This window comes from Cupressus sempervirens, chromosome 11, assembly GCF_028749045.1.
Source record: "Cupressus sempervirens isolate cs-2001-9-10 chromosome 11, ASM2874904v1, whole genome shotgun sequence".
NCBI classification, from domain to species: Eukaryota; Viridiplantae; Streptophyta; class Pinopsida; order Cupressales; family Cupressaceae; genus Cupressus; species Cupressus sempervirens.
The window spans coordinates 448,082,163-448,105,574 of NC_143128.1; the positions used below are offsets into that span (position 1 = coordinate 448,082,163).

The window sequence follows — 23,412 nt, forward strand, 5'->3', positions numbered from 1 at the left end:
AAAAATTAAACAAAATAATATAATAGTCTTAAAGATTCAATTTAATTGGGACCCTTATAAAATTAGATCCAAAACAAATTTAAACCTAAAACTGAAACAAACTCAAAACTATTCTTAAAATATGTTATACAACTTCAAAATTTCTTGGTCCTCTTCAAGAATATAGTCACTTTGTATGCTATATTTTTAACGAATATGAATCATTTCTTGGTCTTTACGTGCAACAATGTCCTCCCTCAGAATTTGATAGCACAAATTAAGAAGACTATGTGAAGGTAATTAGATGCTTGAACAAAGTAATTATTTCATAAACAATGTAAAGGAACAAACATTTGGGATTCAATATAGTATTTTCTATATTAGACAGTAAGTAAAATTTATCAAAAATATTTGCCAACTTTATGGGATCCTCAATACAACCTTTATCCCTTGTATGGAAAGATTCCCTTTTAATTTCGAAATATTAGGCTTTGATTTTTGCATGCTTATTTTAATTCAACATTAAAGGAAAGTATGAAAATAATAATATTTCAATTTTAGAAATTTTCTAAAGCAATTGGTTTTAAGTATATCATTGAAAAATCAAACAGAAAGTTTAACAACCGGTGAGTCTTACAACATTTCCGTTAGAAATACAATTTTTTGGGAGCTCCCACAATAAGCCTATCGACTTAATAATAAATATGTCTAAAATGAAAACTTATGATACAATACGATAATGCTCTTTATAAATAAATATACTATAATATTCTTAAACTTCAACAATAAATAAAGACACGTCTCTAAATATAAATAAAATATAGATATTTTAACTATGTATAAATACTTCTATAACAAATTAGAATACATCCTTCAACATTAACAATGCATAAATGCTTTCTATAACAAATTAGAATACAGATTCAACATTAACTACCTATATTTGGCTGCATGACAAATTAGAATACATCCTTGAACATAACATGCGAATCAACGCAACTGTACATAACGTTTAGTAAGATAAAGATAGCGAGGGCAAGTTTGAAAACAAATGAGCCCTCCCTACCCATTTATATTGTGCTCCAGTTAATTCCTCACACATGGACAATAAAAACTGTCGTGAAAAGAAGAGAATCGTAGGCATAATTGATTAATTGAAGAGTCAGAGTCCGTGCGGGTTGGGACAAGAAGGCGGAAGCTCGGGAGAGATGATGGGATGTCAGCACTGAGCACGGAGCAAACAGCACAGATAGCACTCCCTGTAAAGTCGCGCGCTCACAGAAACTTTCTGTTTTCAAAATAAAAACGCCATACGCATTGCCAAGTGTATGGGATCTTGTCCGCAGGACAGCATTAATTAAACCGGACCACCGCCGTCGGTTTTTGAAATCCAACCAGCACCAAATCAGCCGACGCTATCCACCAGCGGCCCGTGAATTTCGAGACGGGGCAATATAATTTAGCGGGAAAGATTCAATAGGAGCCCGCTTGAGTTTACGAAACTTGAAATTCAAGCTAAGAGGTTGCGCATTGAGTGAGAAAGGAAAGGAAGTTGAATCATTGTTTAAACAAACAGGGCCAAGGCTCCCACGGTGTGAAATTGGAGGTGCCAGAATCGGAGTTTGGCCAGATGGGGCGAAAGCCGACAGTAGCAGGAGCTAAGGTGGTGAAGGAAGTTGTCCCCGATGAGCTCCGGTGCAGGCGCTCAGATGGGAAATCGTGGCGGTGCAGCCGCGCTGCTCTTCCAGGGCTTGCTCTTTGCCCAGATCATCATGGAAGGCAATCTAAGAAGAGGCCCTTTTCGGACAACGGGGACAGAGCTTCCAATTTGGCGAAACGTGGAAGGAAGCGCACTAAGGCCGTCCCTGCAGAGGCTTCCAATTTGCCAAAAAAACGTGGAAGGAAGCCCAAGCAAGAGATCAAGGAAGAAAAAAGCGAGGCGGAGGAGAGCGATTCTGCTCCTCCCGAGAGGAACAATGTGCAAAGAACGAGGTTTATCAAGGAGAAGCAGGAGCCGGAGGAAGAGGAGGATTCTCAAGACAGGGCAAGGGCAATGCCCGCAGAGGCTTCCACTTCGGTAAAACGTGGAAGGAAGCGCAAGCAGAGGGCCAATGAAGAAAAGAGCGAGGTGGAGGAGCGCTTTTCTATTGCTTCGGGGAGGAACATTGCGAAAAGAATGAGGCTTATCAAGGAGAAGCAAGAAGAGCAGGAGGATACTGGTAATGGGTCGATGATAAGGCTGGGGACCGCAGAGGCATCCATTGCGGCAAAGGGCGGAAGGAAGCGCAAGCGGAAAGTGAAGGAACAAAATAGCGAGGCGGAGGAGCGCGATTATGAGGAGGAAGGGCCGAAGAATGAGATGCAGGAAAAGCTGGAGGATGAGGAGGACAGTGATTATGGGCCAAGGGGAAGGGGAGGCGTGAGGATCAAGAGGGAAGACTCGGGTGCACATATCATGAAGAAGATTCTGCACGATGGATTGACGGAAATTGCCGTGGTCTCTGACGCGGGGCCTGATTTTAAAAAGGTTTTTGAGGAGGCCACAGATGCTGTAACCAGTACTCCCAAGCAGGTCGACTTCAGCCTGCCTAATTTCCATAGTGAAGAAGACAAGAGGAAACATGGCCGGAAGGCCACTCAGGTGAGTGCTAGCTTTCAATTTACTTTATCGAATGACCCTTCTTTTTGCAAAATTTTGGCTTTGTTGCTTCCCACCCAGTGACATCTTTTACTCTAAGTTCACTTGGGACCTCCACTCTGAAGGTTCCTCTTCATCGTCCACGTATTATGGTTTTTTCCACATTTTAAAATGTAAGTAGAGGTTCTAGGATCACTTCCGGGGAGGTCTTTTTGCATTCACCTTTAGATTCATTCATCCAATCAAAAGCCTAAAGACCTTTCTACACGTTCGAGAGACTTGATAACATTCCTAACATTCTCTTGTAATTGTTTCAGACCTCTGGTATTCTTATATTATTCAGTACTATTTAGAATAAAATGTTTGCTGCTTCATATTTGACGCGAAAGTACATTCACTTGTTTTTTAACAGGGAATACAGGATAAAGCATCACCATTGTTACAGTCGCACTCTCATCGCACATTGAATGGTGAAGAAGCAGTACACTCTGGTGTTGTTCCTGATGAGTTCCGCTGTAAACGGTCAGATGGGAAACAATGGAGATGCAGTGCTCGTGTAATGGAGGGGCGCACTTATTGTGAAAAACATTATTTTCAGTTCAAAAAACGCAATGGTGGCACAACCATGACACACAAAATGAAGAGAGGTCGCAAGGGATCCATGCCTAGCCTTCACGATCGAAAGGATGACCTAAAGATATCTAGGAAAACACCCCAGAAAGAAGTGAAAAAGAAGCATATAAACTCAAAGAAACATAAGGTGAAAGATGATGAAGCAGATGTGATAAGTTCTGATTCAGAGGATTCTCAAATAAGGGAAAAGGAGGATCACAATAACAATTCTTCGTTAAGAAATGAGAAGCCGAAAGAGAAAGTAGTGCACAAGGTTTTGAAGCTCTTTGATAGGCAGAAAGTTGCCGTGGATGGAAATTTGTCAAAGCATAGGAGCAATCGAGCACAAAAAACAGATGTCAAGAAATCCCAAAATAGGGTGATCATGGTGGGTATTTAGAGGAAGATTTTAGTAATCGTTAGCAGCTTTAACTTTTCTATAATGCCAATGTATATTTAGTAGTACAAATATCGTGTCTGCTATTTTAATCTAGCTGACATTGTAAATCCTAGGTGCCAGTTGTATTGCTTTGGAAGTTCTGTACTGTTGTTTATTGCTTAAGGTAATGACTAGGTGATTGTAATAGGCAACAGAGAAGTTAAATTCATTTCGATGGAATGCAATTTGATTCCATCATGTTAATGCACTGCATGGTGTTTTTTGGATCAACCGAGAGTACAGTGAGCATATTTCTGAGTATACTGTCCATTACATGGTCCTCTGATATGTCACTTCTACTTGATTTGAAAATTCTGTTATCCTGTTAAAAGTTCAATTTGTAGTGGTTAATTTATTTTGATAGAGATTGCTGGGATAGAATTCACGTCCATGGAATGGAATAGATGGTTAATCTTGTCAAATTTAAAATTGTTTTTGTCCTCTACGCTTGCTTTTTACTGTTAATAGTAACAAGAATTAGTTATTTTAATATGAATTCCATTTTTTTAACTATACATTTTCATTCAAATTCCCTTATTTTAGAATTAAAAAAAAACATTAGCTGTTCAAGGATGCTAGTTTCTGGTACCTGCAAAACCTAATTGCGTGATTCATTAATGTCAATGACAAGTATGCAGTTATTGGTCCTACGTTTGATCCTTCATTGTGTAACTTGGGTCCAGTTCAGTTGTGCATCTTATTATTCCACATTATCTATTATTGCCTATTTGTTCAGTTCCAGTTGTGCATGCAGTTCTGAAATATCAGAAATGCTTTATCTTCAGTGCTCAGTTGGTTCGATGATCATTAGTTCTAGTGAACATAAGCATGTCTTAGATCTTAGAAAGACATATGTCTTACGCCAGCTATTGATTTGGAGGGTCATCTGTAATTTATGGATTGATACTGAACTTGTTTTAATTCGTCAGATCATGTTCACTTCGTTTTTTTGCTACAAACAAGTTTACCATCCTCAGTAAGGATCACTACACATGAATTTGTCATTGCCATCAGTTTTTATTTTTTATAATCAAGCTGCTGGAATGCTGGATAGTTTAAGGTAAATGGTTTGATGTCTCTACTTGTGTAAATTATTTGCAGATTGTTTACAATGCAATTACAAATTCTTCAATATATTTATATATACTCACATGTTAGAAAATAAAATTTGCTAGTGTTGATACTAGACAATAGCGGTAACTTTTCACTAATATTATCTGTTTTTGTTTTTTATGTGCTTATTCACTTTCTATGTGCAACCATACTTTTGTTTGCAGTACTGCTAGATACTGATTTTTTTGGGGGCAAATCTCTTGTTCTACTTTTTTTTAAGGTTTAAAATAAGAACAGTAAGTAGTTAAGATTGATCACATAGGTTCATAATTCAATGCCTTATAGCAAAAACTAACAGCATTTTTTGAGTAAAAAAGATTGGACTTTCAAAGATCTTTTGGTAGTATAGAGTTGTTACCAAAGGAGTCATTTTTTCACTCTCTAAAGTGAAATTCTGTGTGAGCTCATGTGCATTAAGAGCAAGTATGTCTCTACGGTTGATTTTCAGACCATTAATTAACAAAAATTTGTATTTTTCCCTGCTGTTTTGACTTAGTATAGTTGTTTTCTACTAGACCTAGTTTTTATCTAGGAGATTGCAATTTTCAGAATTAAATTATGCACTTCCTACTGACAAGAATTTAAACATGCACTGCCTCAGGATGAATCTTTTATCAGAAAAGCATCCCAAGTATTGTCAGAGGGAGGAAGCCTGATGTGCCATCAGTGCCAAAGAAATGACAAAGGGAGAGTTGTTTGGTGTTCCAAATGCAATAAACGCTATTGTGTCTGCTGTATAGAAAGATGGTATGTGTTCTTGAAAACAAAAACTATCTTTGCTTTTGAATTTGATTGTGTCCTGTCTAGTCAAGAGCCATAAATGTTTACAAATTTTGTGTTCATGATGCATATAGTTCCATAAATTAGTTTGCTTAGCCAAAATATACAAATTTCTGAAATGACATACAGGTTCTCCATTCCAGCTATATTGACAAACTTTATACCTCAAGTGGACAACTCTATTTTGTGAAGGGTTTTCTTTTGGCTCATCTTTGATTTTATCATTTAGTTGACATACAATTTAAACAAAATCCATCCCGATACTCAAATTTCTAGGATCCTTTGTATCGAGATGAAGTTATGAGGTGTTCTTTGTTGATTTTAATTTCTTTTCATGTACTCAACTAAGTAAGTCCTTGGGCAAAACCTAGAACAATGGCGAGGGGTTGTACTGGTGCATGTGTGTTTCCAAAACTCTTTTTCTGGTTGACATGCCCAAGAATGCTTTGACCTAACATATATAGTTATACTTTTTAATATAGGAGTACTTTTTGCGGAACTTCTCTTAAACTAAGAAATTGCATGTTCATTAGATTAAGATATAATAATATAAATACTATATGAAAATTAATCTCTATTAAATATTAATACTTATTTTTCTCTCTAAGGATTAATAAATATATAATCATTTCATTATAAATCTGCAAGACAGCTAAAAGAAGAGTGAAACCCAAAAACCCACAAAAAAACTCATCTAACCAAAACCAAAACAAAACAATGGTCTGGTCTAAAAACATAGGAGTCTTGTCCGCTCATTTGTCCATCACCACTGGAATTATTTGACTTTTGAGCAGCCTCTTGCAGAATTATATCCGAGATTGAAGGCTATGAATATTGAAAGATAATCTCCATTGTACCATTCTTATGAGTAGCCAGCAATGACCTACTGACCATGGCAAGGGTTGCACAGTGTACTCATGCTTTAGGGAGAGATCTTCATCTGCAACTGGTGTCAGAACTGCTACAGCAATCTCCAATTTTTCTGCTGAATCTGGCTGCATGGTGGCAACCATACATTCTCTCATGACTTTCTTTGTTAAATACTCGCTGCAATTGCATGGGGAAACTTGCTCCAATAGATCTGTGGAACCTAATTACTGTGTTGACATGCTATCAGAACCCAACACTTCATTGATGAAGGTCAGGGTTGCTGCATTAGGGCAGCAAACTATGACTTAAGTCATCTATCCAATGCAATGCCCTGGTAAATAGGTTGCTGACTTCTTTCCTCAATCATCTCTAAGCCATTTGAAATCTGATAACCTATGGCAACAAACACACTGATAGACAAGAAAGCACCAATCTGCAGAGGAGAATTCCTCAATTCATCACATGGAGTATGAATGTCTTTGTTTTTCTTTTATAAGCAGTTTTGGATAATTGCCCTAGCATATGAGAGGAGATTACCCACCTACCAAATTAAACTGTTTAGCTTCAAACAACCCACCAGAACATCTAAAAGACACCCTTCTAAATTGAGGTATGAGAGGAATTTAAAATGTTCAATCCAAAGTAGGCATCCCAATGGTCGCTGATTTTGGCAGTTAGTAGATCTATTGACTAATACCATTCCTGTATTGGTCCACAAATCTACAAATTTATCACACTTTCATGAGCACTGTTGTAAAAAGAACATAACTATACTGCTTACAAAGTTAGGGAGCTCCATTTAGAAGGCTTATTAATTTTTTTTAGTATTCACCAAGAATGTTAGCGAGACCAGCAATTACAATTATAGACCATCCTTATTCCCGAGCACACATCCAGCTCCAGCCAAGTCAGGGTTGTTTTGTGAGGTGGCATCAAAATCCTCGAGGATGTTTTTTCTACTGCCAAAGACTACTATGGCATTCCACAGCTATACCAATGATCTCATGATTGGGGAATTGATATATAGAAATAATCAAATTATATTTCTAAATATAGTATTTTTTGATGAATTGTTAGTTTTACACTAAGTTATTAACTTAATAATCTGTGGATGATTGATTCACAGCAGTCATTACATTAGGCTGTTTGATTAACAAAATTATTAGATATATTAAATACAACTATCTAGAAGATGTTAAGAAATAACAATCTTGAGATTTATTACTATAGATATATTAAATACAACTATCTAGAAGATGTTAAGAAATAACAATCTTGAGATGTCTGTCTTGCCTAATTTGATGATTTTAATGTAAGTGCCTTGAGAGTGATGTCATTTGGTGTCTTTTAGGTGTTGTATACGAGGATCTCTATTCTAATACTATAATTGCCTCTAGTCTATGTCATTTACCAAATTGAGACACAGAATTAAGATTTCTACCATCTCAAATCATTTTACAGGATTTGTTTAATGAACATTAAAGGATTACACTGTGAATCTGTGTGTGAGTTGTCCTTGTCCAATTCCCTTAATTTTTATATCATGTGGGTGATACAACTGCAAAATGTGCTTGTAAGTAGACCTTTGTGGATATCATGCATTCTACTATATCAAGATATCTGATAAGACAAGCCTTGTCCTATCATTACTTAAATGTTAGCTCACTTGATTGCTGAGCATTGCAATTTCTAAGCTTTCTTTTGTGCTTGACTTGAAGAGTTGATCTGATGTTTAGGTATCCTGAGCAATCAGAGGAGGAGATTGCTAAGGCTTGCCCATTTTGTCGTGGGAATTGTAACTGTAAAGCGTGTCTGCGCCGAGGAGCTCTTCTGGAGGTAATTTCAACCGTAGAGTATGCATGCAGATTTCAGGCACAAAAGATATCTGTTATGGACATTTGTATTTGCCCTTTGATAGCATGCTATTTCACTGTTTGGCTGAAAGTATGGATATCACTTTTACTATCTTGTTTCTATTGTGTTTTCTGTGTAGGGTCAACTGATGGAAATGACTGCTGCTGACAAGATTAATTGTCTTCATCACTTGATTTCCACAGTCATTCCAGTGCTGTCTAAAATTAAGAATGAACAAAAGCGGGAACAGGAGATGGAATCTAGAATTCAGGGTAGGTTTAATAACTTATTTGGAATCTAGAATTCAAGGTATGTTTAATAACTTATGTTTTTTTATAAGGGTGACATGGCTATTATTCTTATGTATTGCTTTGAACAGGCATACCAGCAGAAAGCCTGGACATTTCATGTGCAGAAATTTGTTCTGATGAGCGGCTTTATTGGTATATAAATTTCATATTTTTCCTTTTGGTTTTCAACATGAAAGTGCTATTTTGCTTATCTTTATTGAAAAATGACATCTTTACATAATGACTGGTTCTAATGTATTGCATCTAATGAACTACTTGAGTGCAGTGACAACTGCAGTACATCTATTGTAGATTTGCATCGAAGCTGCTTGGATTGCTCTTATGATCTTTGTATCAGTTGTTGTTGTGAGTTACGAGAAGGCTGCCAGCCTGGAGGTGATGAAGCACAATCAGCCCAACAGCAGTCCATCAAGAGGGTTAGTACAGAGAATAAAGAAACAGAAGCATCAAAAGGAAGAAAGGGTTTGACACCACACTCACAGACCCCAAATAATCACTCATCAAATTTACATCAGGCCTTGCCTGATTGGAAAGCAAATAAGGATGGTTCTATTCCATGCCCTCCTAAAGAGCGTGGTGGTTGTGGAAATAATGTCTTGAACTTAAAGAGCATCTTTGGCTCAGACTGGATTTCAAATCTCTTGAGTAATGCACAAGAAACTTGCATTCCTGTGCTTCCAGAGTCATCTAAAAATTCTCATCCATGTTCTTTGTGCTCCAAAGCTGATTCTCAGGATATTAATGAACTCACTTGCAATTTGCGATGTACCTCTTTTCAAGGGGATGCCAGCAATGACTTCTTGTATTGCCCTACTGCTCAGAACTTAAAGGAAGAGAGTCTTCAACATTTTCAACAACACTGGGCAAAGGGTGAACCTGTGATTGTTCGGAATGTACTAGAAGGCACAACAGGTCTAAGTTGGGAGCCAATGGTTATGTGGCGGGCTTTCAGGGAGACTACCCCGGGAAAGTTTGAGGATGAGACTAAAACAGTCAAAGCCATTGATTGTCTTGATTGGTGTGAGGTTAGTATTTTTATTCCTTTCCAATTCCATTGTAATAATTTTTTCAATCTCTGATAGTATAACAATGGCAATTGTAATAAGTCAACTTTGAATTGTGGTAGTTAGCAGTGAGCACTTGTGTGTTAACCTCAAAAGTTCTTTTTTGGCGTAGTGACTCTGCTGAAGTGTTTTATTTAGTTCAATATGTACCTAAACATGAAACTCAGTGGGTAACTTAGTTCAAAACTTTAATAACTAAGCTATTTAAATTATTAGCCGATGGGGTGCATATTGTGGGCATTTGCCCACATTAATATTTTCCACAATTCTGAAATTTTCATATTTGAATTTTTTTGTCGTGGTTGAAACATTCTTTCTGGCATGTGTGAAAATCAATCTTCACTCACATTTCATGTTTTTGTTTAAAAGATGAAATTTTTTTTAATTAAAGATAAGATCTACAAATGAAATTGGATTTCAGTAGCCCTAAAACCCTGAATTTTAGGATCCATTTTTTGTTTATTATGATTACCTAGATGGAAGCAGCAGGTATACAGAGATTGATTTTGGTGGTCTCTGTTTTAAAAATTCTGTTGTGACAGGGTTTTGTAATTTTTTTTCTTAAATCAACAAGATCGGTATTTTTGAAACAACAACATGAAAGTAGGAACAAGAGATATCAATGATGAAGTGGACAATTGCTTTACTTATCTTCTCAAAAGGCTCAAAAGGTAGAAGTTTGAAAACTTAGGGATGATGATTTTTGTTTATAGATGCGTCCCTATGGAGGATATTTGATTATCTCAAATAGTGGAGGTGAAACAAATAGAGAACGACTCAATTTAACTGCGTGGAAAAAGACAAAATAAATAAAATACAAAGACTTCATTTGATTTTCTATGTATACATTTGAATAACTGAAGTATAAATCTCAGGCTATATTTATCATGAAGATTTGAGTCCAAAAATCCTAAAAGTTCATTGATATTTGTAATCAGATTGTCCTCATAAATGAAATAGTTTTGCCTGAATGTCTCATCAGGCATCTGGAAGTTGAGTGAAAATTGAATTTTTCTGGATTTGTTTCATAAATCACCTGCAATAATGGAAACCTATGGAAAAACATGCAAAACAAACATGTTAAAGGAATGTCTACCATAGTCAGTCCCTTTGCAGACTTTTAAGAAATCCATGTTGGCTAATAAGTTGGTTAGTAATTTGGAAAAAAAAAAATTATGCCAAGAAATGACACCAATTTAAAAAGCACAAGTATAAAAATCTCAATGTGCAATGGAGAATGAGAAAGAGGAAACACTGCAAACATGGAGGTGGGAAGAAAGATTGGCAGGACATAATGACACAATGGGAAAAGATCTGCTGTAGTCATGAAAATGACTGAAATAAGAAAGTAAAGATATGCTTAGAGGAAAATTGGTTGGTTTTAAACTAAGTTGCTGGTTTGGATTCTGGTGTTGATGCGGGTTTGAATTTGGTCCATATTTTATCTGGTCAGGTTCAGATTCGTTTTGAAAAACCCTCTTAAATTTGGAAGCCATTTGCATGCCAAGTAATTAATATCTAATTGGTAATAAGAAACATAGTGTTTATAAACATTCTAGATATTGTAAATGCATCTATCTGAAAATTCTGAGAACAGCAATGTGCAATAAAGCTGTGGCCAGGAAAATCTTAAATTTTGGTATGTCATATGGTTTGCTCCTGCTGTTTATTAAATAGTAATTCAATTTAAATCAGTTTTTGTTATTTGTTATTTGATGCGTATTTTTTGATAAGCCATGAAGTGCTTGATGCAGTATTCCATTTTAAAATAGGGAGCAACAATTTTTTTTTGAAGCTCCATACATTAACATATTTTATGGTTGCTAGGAATTTGTAAGAGTTAGGCATATAGGTATTATGTAGCTGATATAATAAAATTTTGTCTATGTAGCTGGTTGTTTGCAACTTTGCATCACTTTGTTATGCAATTATATTTTTGTTTGATGTGTATGCCATATGTTTTATGAACTTATAACATCTCCTTGCATATTTGCACTGCAAATTAAGAGCTTGTTGATTATGCCTTTTGCCTACAATGCAAGTCTACTACTGTGAGCTATAAAATTCTCCATTATAAAGATGGTAATTGTTAAATGGCCTTGAAGTTTTGTATGGAGTAGTTCAGTTTTGGAATAACATTACTTGAATATTAGTATTATGTACTTTGGAGGTTAATTCTTATGCTTTCATTACCATGCTTAGAATCAAGATTAATTTTTTTGGTTTGGTGTATTGTTTGGCAGGTTGAGATAAATATTCACCAATTTTTCAAAGGTTATTTGGAGGGGCGGATGCATAGGAATCAGTGGCCTGAAATGTTGAAGCTCAAGGATTGGCCTCCCTCAAATTACTTTGAAGAGCGTCTACCTCGACATGGTGCTGAATTTATCAGTGCTTTACCTTTCCAGGAGTACACGCATCCTAAATGTGGCATTCTTAATCTTGCCACAAAACTTCCTAAAGACTGTCTGAAACCCGATCTGGGCCCAAAAACATATATAGCTTATGGTACCCGGTACGAACTTGGTAGAGGGGACTCAGTTACAAAGTTACACTGTGATATGTCTGATGCAGTAAGTAGTTTTTTCCTGACCTATGATACATGCATATGCCTTTCTATAATTGCAGTTAAATTGGCTCAATTAATAATCGCAAACCTTTTTGTCTGTGTTACTGTAAAGATGATAGATTCTGTCATCAAATTGTAATGCTTTATGTGACTGCCCTTGTATGATATCTGGTGATGCTCTTTTATCCCAAAGTAAAAGTTGATGTGTACTTAGTAATATACGTAGCAAACTTTTTAGTAATATACGTAGCAAACTTTCCAACTCACTAATTACTCCAGCATTATAACATGACTGAAATAACATGTTATAATGCTGGAGTAATTAGTGAGTTGGAAAGCTACAGTAATATGAATAGTGCCACACTACAGCACTGGTACAGTAAAAACTGCCTTCAATCAGTCCAAGACCCTCATAAAACATTCTTCAACAATGTCACAAGTATCGGACAAGGAATGAGAATGGTATGAGCAAACACTCAATCTGCCTGTAGCTGGAAATGCGCCCAAGCTGCATGTTAATGAAGCTGATAGCAATGAATTCTAAAGGCCAAACCCCAAGGGAATGACGTCTAGAATGTCACAAGAGAGGATAGACGTCCTCTAATGCCAAGAACAGATTCGTAACTCACGCATCCAATTTTTTCTCATATTCAACCTGCCCAACAATAGTCACAAGCTCTCCTTTTATTCCTATTTATAGGGTCAACCACTTTTCACAAGCAATGTGGGATAAATAAAATAAAATAAAATAAAAGGCTAACGGTCACACAACTGGGCAACTGCTAAAGTGGGGACATTACAGTTTTTGGTAAAGACTAGTCTCACAAAAGGAGACATTTTTGGGGCCACTGTTTATTTCTACTAGATTATTCGGTCACATAATCATTCAGCTTATTGCAAATTAAATCTGAGGTGTGTGCAAAACTTTTTTTCTCTTCTGGAAATGGTTTGCTTTTTCCCATGACAGCTCTTATGGAAGAAGGCATTTTTGGGGCCACTCTTTATTTCTACTATTTATTCCTTCTGTGTTCTTGTTTCTGCATTTTCTTTAGAAGGTCATGTTCTTTATTTTATTAGGTATGAGCAAAGTACACTTACAGTAGAAGTTGTCTCTTGTTGGTGTTCTAATATGTTTTGTTCATGTATGTTTCCAGGTGAATGTATTGACACATATTGCTGAGGTCAAGTTCTCAAATGATCAAATTCGTAAAATAGAGAAATTACAACAGAAATATAGAGAAATGGATTTGAATGAACTCTATGGAAATTCAAAGGATATTGATAAATCTGTCCATGTGAAAAAAAGAGGAAGACCACCCAAAGTGGAATTTGAGGCTGATACTATTGTCTCTGAGGAAGTAGGCATAGGAAAGCCTCTATTATCTGAGTCTTGTGAAAATCGTCAGAAGTATAATGCAAATGGACAAAAAATGACAGAAGAACAAGATCTGAAAAAGAATGAAAATAAGCCAGAAATTTCAGGAAATGCCAGAAGTATTGATGTTACGTGTAAAGGAGCTGAATCAAAGCCTAAAATTGGAATCAAGAATAGTGATAAAAATAATAATTCCATCAGTTATGGAGGAGCTCTTTGGGATATTTTTCGTAGAGAGGATGTACCCAAATTACAGGCTTATCTCAAAAAGCATTCAAAGGAATTCAGACACACACGGGCTGCTCCCATCCATTCTGTAAGCAATTTATTTATTTTAGTTGTATACCTTTTTCTTTTTACATTTCTGATTTGATAAGCTATATTTGTTCTCAATTATGGTACGTCAGGTCATTCATCCCATTCACGATCAGACACTTTACTTGGACACAGAGCATAAAAAGAAGCTGAAGGAAGAATTTCGTAAGTATAAAAGTATTTCTCTGATTGATGTAGGAATTGAAAATTGTGAGTCTCTCAGAATTGACATGTCCTGCAATGCAGAGGTAGAGCCATGGACATTTGAACAACAGCTTGGCGAGGCAGTATTTATTCCTGCCGGATGCCCCCATCAAGTTCGAAATCTAAAGGTACATGAGTCTGTTGTGTGGAAATGTGTTTGTTTGCACTTTAAGCAGGAATATTAAAAGGCTTTAACTACTGTGTGCGGTGCAATTTATCAGTGGCACAGGAATTCGTTAATTGTTTTAGTCATTGTTGGAGAATTTTGTGTGGCTATTTTCAGCTCATTGCAAGGCTAACTATGCAAATGTTTCAATAGGCAGTGATACCCAATCTAACAAGATGTCAGATTTGTTTTTCAAATTTCTATCTCCTTATTTAAGAGTTGCCATAAATTTGTGGCCCGATGAGCCAATGCGAAATACAGTTTCGTGAGACTAGAATAGAATAGAATTTATGGAACATAATGAGAATATAACATTGTCCTGGTCATTTGTCATTCAAGGTTAGGGCTTTTTAGCAATTTGTAAGCTATTTTTCAAGATATTTTGTAGCAAGACATTAACATTGAACAATAAGCTGAAGTAACTCTAGGAAGCCATGTTTATCAAATCTTCATTGATTTCCTTACAACTGATTTCATAATACCTTTGTCAAATTACAACTTATTTCTTACCTGAACACTTTGCAAATTTGAGTCCCTTCCATTAATAGGAGTTAAGAAGGCAGCAATCTGTTGGAGTGAATCTGTAGGATGAACAGAGGGAAACGATCAGCTAAGGGATTTGCATAGGTATAGGGCATGAACTATGAGCAATCCTTTACACACAACAAAAATGGGCATTATCAGGCTACCTCTAACAAAAGCAGGGAGATTTACTGGAATGAACGTGTGATGGATGCAAAAAGCTTTTGTATTGAAAGGATATGTGAAAATAAAAGAAAAATAATCTGTTATGTTTTTGTAGAAATTATTCTATAAATTGGACCAGACATTAGACATTGGGTGTGAAGATGGACATTATGTTATTGTCCATTGTTCAGAGAAAATTGTGGTGTGCCACTGTGTTCCATAATGAGCTGTGGTCCACTACAGTGATCACACGAACACAGCAGTAGAAAACATCTAAACAATCGACCAAAGAAAAACTAATTAGCTAATAAAAATGGCTGCTCTGTTGAGAGAACACTAAAATTCTAGATCAAAGAAAATGAATTAATTAAAACTTTGGAGGGGGTAGCATTCTGTTTTGGGAACTTGCTATCTACACTGAGTTGAGGGAAAGAACCATATAATCATCCTGAAATATCATAGTTTAGGAGGCATAGCATTCTGGTTTGGGAACTTGCTATCTACAGTGAGTTGAGGAAAAGAACAATATAATTCCAGAGTTTTTTCTTTTTAAAATAAAATAAAATAAAATTGTATGCTTTGCAGCAAAACAAGCTGTGTGACCTTTTGACAACTAAATTTATAGACGTATGCACAGAAAACCTTTAGGCCCTTGTATCAACTGCAATCTCTGTAGTTCCAAAACTGTTGTTTTTTCATAACTACATCAGAGGAAATTGTGCAGTACATGCATAAAATTTCAAATTGTTTAAAACAGAGAAATGACTGTAAATGTAAAACCACAAAAGAACTGCCTTTAAGTTTCCAAGTGGAAAAAATCATCAAAAACCCAATGGATATAAAATTGTGCCCTATGTCAAGGAACAATTAATCATGATTTATTGGATTTAATGCAACTATGGTTTCTATAATATGTAGAACTGGAAGTCTATTTTGTTTTTGACTTTGGTATTACTGTTTTTGTGTACTTCTATATTCTGGTTTATTTGTAGAAATGATGGACATGTCAGTCCAAATCTTTTTGATGTTTTTGAGTGGAAGATTTTTTTCAAATTCTATGATCTGCTGTAAAGTGCTGGTTTAATGGATTTGTCTTGTTGCTTTTGTTGTTTGCAGTCCTGTATAAAAGTTGCGCTTGACTTTGTCTCTCCTGAAAATGTGCACGAATGCATTCGATTGACTGAAGAGTTTCGGTTGCTTCCAAAGAACCACAGGGCCAAGGAAGACAAGTTAGAGGTGTTGCTTTGAGCATATTATTGGTTTAATAGGGCAAATGTTTTCTCTATTTCAATTTTCCAGGATTAAAGTGAAATAAATTTTACTATGTTTGTCTTATTTGGGACAGGTTAAGAAGATGATTCTCCATGCAGTCAACTCTGCTGTGACAGAAGTCAACAAATTGAAGAGGTGAGGAATGATGGCCTGTTTTTCTCTGTGGGCATCCTGTGTTATACTTTTTGGGTAGTTTATTTTTTTGGATGATTGCTATTGAGTTGCAGTGTGGTCATTTATTCCCATTTCTTATTACAGGCAAAGGAAGAACAATGAACTGGAGGCAACACCATCTGTTTCAGAAAATGCTCTCATTACAGAAAATGGACATGAAAATGTTGGATCAACTCCTGAAGTTTCTGAAAATGAAAATGGAACCAAAATTGAGCAATTAACTTCTCCTATCTCAGATAATGAATATGAGAATGGAAATGAGTCAACTGCACCCATGTCGGAAAATGAATATGAGAACTTAGATTCATTTTCTGCTGGTTCAGAAAATGATGTGGAGTCCATCCACAATGATTCAGAAAATGAAAATCTATATGTGGAGCCAATGCCTGCGGGTACAGGTTATGAAAATGTCAAAGTGGAGTTGACCTCCGTTCCAGGAAATCAAAATGAGCAATTGGTTTCAAATCTTGCTACTGTGGAAAATGGAAATAGAAGTCTGGGTTTTACCTCAACCGCTTTGGAAAATCAAATGGAAGGTGTACAATTGATCAATTTAGTTGCAGAAAAGGTGAAACCATTACTGGTTTTTTCAGAAGACGTGAAATCAGCTCCTGCTAATATGAAAATTGAAAATGAAGACATGGATTCGAGACATTCTCTTTTGGAAAATCAAAATAAACATGCAGAATTTACTTCCTCTCTTCAAGAAAAAATGAAACCAACCCCAATATTGTCAGGGGAGAGGGATTCATATGGTGGAGTTGATTATGCTTTGAGAAAATGTTTAAGCTAACAATCCCTCAATTTGGAAATCGTAAAAATGATGGCACATGGAGAGTTGAGTGGTAAAGATGGCTGCAAGTTTTGTGACCATATTAAATTTTGCCTGTAAATCTTTGTATATACGGTGGAAGTGTAAATTCATGTGGATGCCTTCCTGCAATTTGTTCTTTTGACACATCAGATATTAATTCTCAGTATCATGAATGTTCAATCCATTCAAACTAGTTCCCTGTTTAAGTTCCACGTGACATTTTGTGTTAGAGAGTGCTATATGGTTGTTAACTGGTTCAGTTCATTTTGCTATTCAAACAAGATCCCTAATTTCTATTGCACTATTGTATAACTAAGAGGGGGATGGATGATATAAGTCTTATTGCCTACTTCTTCATGACCAAGAGATGTCTACCCCTGCAAAATGGAACAGTTTTATGATTGCACATCGTATGAAGGCACACTTCTGTGACAAACTCTACAAGGAGATGGATTTATGCTCTATTATTGTTACCTTCTCTGTTGGACAAGCAAGGCCTGCCATCCATTGAGTTCATGACTGATTGTTACAGCTATATTAGAATGACATTTTTGTCAGTGTAAGTGAAGTCTAAGAACACAAAATATGAAATTTTTGTAAATATTCTGGAGCTTTTCTAGTTGGCTTTCTAGTTTCTCTGGTATTTCTTTTTGCCATTTCATTTGATTTGCAGTCTCTGCATCGACTTAGTTCAAATATTTTCTTGTACATTTCTTTGCAGTATTTCAATATCACTGTACCAGTTGCCTATATGTGGAACAATAACTTGAATTTTAATAATTTTTTTTCATCAGCTCATTCTTAACATCCAAAATCACTGAAGCTTTGAAATTGAATTTGCTGAGCACAATTGGGGAGGGTGGTGGTACTTTCTGTTTATGCCATCCATTAAGTTTCAAATCCCTCAATACTGGACTGAAAGCCTGAATTATCAATAAAGGGTTGTGCTCCTGTATCCAATAGCAATAACAATTGCATAGTTTTCATTTATTTATATTTCCAAAATTTAAGTAATGCTTATGGCAGATACTCAAATTGGAAAAATGTGGAAATATTTAGATAAAAACCTAGGTAGTTGCACTCTGTTATTTAGACTTGGTTTTTACTGTCATTGCTGCATATTCATGTTTATCCACAAGTCTAATGTGCATTTGTGGCAATGCAGTTCTTTAGGGGAATGATCTGGATAATTAAATGTCTCCAATAATAGGCAAAAAATGAATTTTGATAGATGGCTCACTGGGAAAACCCTGTCCTAGGTGGCAGTAAAGGTTTCGTTAGAAGTTCTGTCGGACATATTGGCAGATAGGCTTCTTAAGTGGCTTGGTGACTCCACAATTGAAAATTTACCCTTAGTCTCATGCGGTGAAACATCTGTCTGCCTGAACAAGTTTCTAGTCATTGTCATACGGTCTGCAGTTCATATTATGTGCAAAACAAACTCACATTATTTCAATATGCTTATAGGGATGCCAGTTCCATAAAGGAAAAATCCAACACCTATTCCCTTATTTCTTCTCACAAAGGATTTGAAATCTTTTTTATAATCCAAAAATAATATCACATGTAAGCTATACTATAGGGTCAGGTTTGATTCCCACCAGAACTAGAAAGCAAATGAACTAAATGGTTATCTATTGTTGTACGGGATTTTGATTTCATCAAATGTTTTTTATTTCATATTCGATGACATCTATAAATTTTTGCTTATGAGAAATAGACTGGATATAATCTATAGCAACTGATTTGAAGTTTTGCTTCATGAGCAAAGAGCAGAGGAAATGATTGCTAATGTATGGCTTGTTGAATATTTGAAGAAAAAGAGCCTATATAAGATAAACATGTTGAAATGATGGCATTGGGCTCGGAAAAGGTGAGTAGCACAAGTTATTGACAAAATAATGTTGATAATAGGAGCAAATTATATGGGTATTTGAAAGTCTGACAATCTAGAGAAAAAACCTTCCTGTGTACTTCACTAATCTTGATTATGTGTGCTAAAGTCTGGTATCTGTTGGATCAGTAAAATCTGGTTTGATGTCAATTTGAGTATTTTATAAAAGCTTTTCTAATAAAGCAATGTAAAAGTCTCTAATAACCCACATGACAATTTCTCAGCTGCCATTCGTCATTGGTAAAGCTTTATTTCTCATACGTTTTTCCTTGCTGAATTTCCATACCAATAGATGGAGGATGTTAACTATGGACCTTAACTGATGGAACACCGAAATCTTTATGATGGGATGGATGTCAAATTTTGATCCATTTAAGCAAGAGGTTGAGGTTATGCGCAGGTTTGGATCTGTCTATAAAATCTAACCCCAGTTTTGGGAGGAGCAAATTGACAGTAATTCAGAACAACTTGTGGTCTTTTATGCAAGTTGGAAGACAGATACTTTATCACATATGTTAGAATATGTGTCAGCCCAATACCCTTTCCCTCGCTACAGACGGGCATTGACGATAGGATTGTTGGATCTTGGGAACAGCCAATAAGGTAGAAACTCATGAGATTCAGAGCAATCTGAAACGTGATAAGAAGAGAGTGTAGATCATCAACTTGATAGCTTGCAAACAATAAGGAACAATAGGAGGTCGTTTGTGAGAATGTGACCCCATTAGATTTTAGATATTTGTGGGACCTCTCTAGCGAATACATTGGGGAATGAGGGGACGAAACCAATCTACGAGTATGAGCACTATTTACAAAAAGAAGCTTTGGGCAATCGTCCACAAGTCCAACAAGATTTCCAAACCTTTATCTTTGTTGTTAGGAAATTCAACCAAATAATGACCACACTTAGATGGACCATTAAAGGGAAAGGATCCACCAACAGAGTGGAGACATTAGACTCTTTCTTTCTAGTTGGCAATTGGGACATCCAACTATACTCTTGGGAGGTCAATATTCTACCTTTCACAAGCTCTTATGATTTCTATACTCAACTACTCATTAGAGTATAAGGTCACTATTGTAAGGCAACGATCTTATCAATAGTTGATATACATTCTGACACCAAAAGTGTTGAAGTAAAGTGTTATCATTGTCCTTTGGTTTGGGTTTTGCCGGACACCATAATTTGATTAACCACAATTAAGTGGTGTTTAAATCTTGTATATATATATGTTTCAATTCCCTCATTGCTAAAGAGGGAGTGTTAAGAATGTTAGCTTCTTAGTAAATTGAAACATCTAGAATAAATGGTATAATTGATAAATTATGAAGTATTGATTATTCATATTCATGTGTGTGTGTGTGTGTACACACACACACACACACACACAGACAACTTTATATTACAAAATACCAATTATCAGAGAGGATCTATTTATTAATGCCTTGCTTTAATATTGGGCATATGATAATCAAAGATCATAAATCTCAATCTTGTTAACAATGTCAAGTGTCTTGTCTTGCACACTGATTAGTATCATGTGATAATTCCTTAGTGAACAATTATGATACATTGTCGATTCAAATACATGTTGAGGCATGATTAGATATATTTATACATGTTCTATTCAATCTGTAGATCAATATCAATTACAATGGCGTATCGATCTCAGTTTAAATTAGAATACTACAAATTATATATTGAATATATTGTACTTACATGAATCTTCTACAATGAAATTTCCTCACATACTTTTGTAGTGATTATTATTAGATACACATAAGAAAAAAGAAGTTAAGCATTCAATTTAGAAACTCAAATTTCTCAAGGAAGAAAGTAATCTCAAATTGAAAATACAATTGTTTAGTCTCCCCCAATTAAGATCATATAAACTTTATAAGGAAAACCACTTTCCAACCTCACTCTGACAAAGTGTCTGGCCTTGTGGGATCTTTGCAAGTTTTTTCCAGAATTGTAGGATGCTACTACAACTTATTGCTAATGAAGACAATGTAAAGACGTTTCAAGAAATTTTAAATTGCACACCTAATACTCTAATGCCCTTGCTAGGGAACTGAAGAGTACAACTAAAATTTTAAAAACAATTGAGAGTACAACATTACAATTACAATTGCATATGACATAATCTCATCAATGATAAATCATATTAAATATGGATATGAATGTCAGCCAATAATTAGATAGCAAGGTCCTCTAAGGTTTTGTGACATCACTACTAGCAACACATAACACACATGACTAATACAATTAGGCTACCAAAAATTATGAACATGTTTATCGTATGAATGAATTGTTTTAAATATTGCAACCAAATAACATATAATTACATGATCAAATCAATGTCAACATCTTTATCCACTTTCATTACATCACAAATAAATTATAAGAAATAATTGAAACATACCTACATATTCATTTTTATATTAATCTCTTCAACAATTTACAATACCACAACAATACATCAATATGATGATATTAACAATGTGGTATCATTACATCAACACAAAGCAGAGAAGAAGATGCAAAACTCTCCCAACTCTTGATTAAACTAAAAAAAAAATTGCCCAGGAAAAATATTTTCCACCTAACCACATAGAATTTTGAGGCCCATTCCCCCAAGTTAGAAGCTAACATATAGCCCCACACCAAGACAAATGAAACACAAGCAAGCCAACAAGCAAGGAAAAACAATACCAAAGAATAATATAGGAAATTCTCTAGAGTTACAATAGGGTAACACAAGATACTAGAGGTCATTCACAAGATCGAATGGAGGGAATTCGAGGGAAAATGTAGGAGAGTTTCATTACATGAAACCTTTGTATCTTGGGCCACCTTGACAATCTCTCTCTAAACTTTGACCCCAAATGACATCAACATGACATTCTTTAGCCCATTCTTAGTTAGTGAAAACACTTAAGGCTATAGAGGAGGTAACAAAATTATCTTGTTTAGTGTTTTACTCCCCAATTTTTTATTAAATTATCACCTTAATTATCTACCCATAATGGGTTACCTTGGCAACCACTTAGTGCCTCGATTTCCATTGTGAACCACAACCCAAACAATATCTTATAAAACCACTCTTATGCTCCAAGCTAAAAAACATTAAGAAAACATCACAAATCAATAACTATAAGTAGATTATCATAATTGCCACATTTCCAATGAAATTTTGAGAGTATTGTTTGAAGCGTGAACACAAAAACAACACCATGATCCACACTGTTCAACTTATAGGTGAACATCCATAATATCTAGAGCATTATCATATCTGCACCGAGAAAGAGCCACATAAAAATGTTTTAAATTTCAAGGCATAATTCCAATTGCCATGGTTTGCAAATCATCATAACTTGAAGTCTAACAAAACAATGGATCATTTTAACAAAAAGTGTCGAAAGGTCATCAAGCCTCATCAATACCATGGACTACATTAATACTTAACAAATTAATGATGAAAACTCAACAGGATCATAAAAACATTAATAGCATGAAAACACCAATTGACATATACTAATGAATGACAAAAGAATACTCAAACACCACTTTTTTTGCAATAAAATGACACCATGACACACATGTACATTGAAATATCATGAAAAGAATCTAGCGAAATAAAATTAAGACTAATCACTATTTTCAAATGAGATTAACAAAAACAATTTCAATCTAGCAAATCAAACTACATTTATCTACTTTTATTTACATTTCAAACTACATTCATGTTACCTTAAGAACTATATTAATAATACTATATTATAGACTTTATTCTTAATCATATTAGTAGATGAGGCAAATAACCAAATTGTGACTTACAAAATGTATGAGTAAGGGCAATGGATTGAATGCATGTCATCATTCCAATCTATAAGTTCCAAATAATTGACACGCAATAAATCATACGTATTACAATGGTATAAATTAAGTTGACAACTTCAGATTTGAAGCAAATGTCAAAACCCTAATAATGAATTATGAACTCCCAAATACCATTAAAATTATATATATATATATATTCAAATAAATAAATAAATTGTAGTTCTTATGAGAAATAATTAACGAATTAATTACATATATCATTTACCTAATAATGTTATAATGATTCAATAATTCATTTAAACAATATCATACAAATTTTACATTATAAGATCCTAACTAATGTTATTAACCATAAATCCACCCTAGATAATAAGAAAATGCAAGCTTAGTTACCTACAACATAAAAGTCACAATAAAAAAAAACATATGAACTTACAA

The 23,412-nt window shown here is 35.1% G+C and overlaps 1 protein-coding gene across 1 annotated transcript; it reads left to right on the forward strand.

Annotated features, from left to right (window-relative positions):
- Window positions 1-1,079: 1,079 nt before the first annotated feature.
- Window positions 1,080-17,879, forward strand: LOC149530345 (E3 ubiquitin-protein ligase JMJ24-like). The gene is made up of 14 exons (XM_089808633.1): window positions 1,080-2,620; window positions 3,030-3,617; window positions 5,383-5,528; window positions 8,168-8,267; window positions 8,425-8,557; window positions 8,665-8,728; window positions 8,862-9,621; window positions 11,904-12,233; window positions 13,384-13,920; window positions 14,012-14,084; window positions 14,166-14,251; window positions 16,093-16,212; window positions 16,322-16,383; window positions 16,507-17,879. The coding sequence occupies exons 1-14, from the start codon at window positions 1,610-1,612 to the stop codon at window positions 17,213-17,215; spliced, it is 4,719 nt and encodes a 1,572-aa protein (XP_089664759.1). The 5' UTR covers window positions 1,080-1,609; the 3' UTR covers window positions 17,216-17,879.
- Window positions 17,880-23,412: the final 5,533 nt, after the last annotated feature.

What these genes read in the sequence shown, in the direction of transcription:
- LOC149530345 (XM_089808633.1), top strand. Translation starts at nt 1,610, where the DNA reads ATGGGGCGAAAGCCGACAGTAGCAGGAGCTAAGGTGGTGAAGGAAGTT. An exon ending in GTCTGCTGTATAGAAAGATG is followed by an intron (nt 5,529 to 8,167) that starts GTATGTGTTCTT and finishes TCTGATGTTTAG; the next exon opens with GTATCCTGAGCAATCAGAGG. An exon ending in ACTGTGATATGTCTGATGCA is followed by an intron (nt 12,234 to 13,383) that starts GTAAGTAGTTTT and finishes GTATGTTTCCAG; the next exon opens with GTGAATGTATTGACACATAT.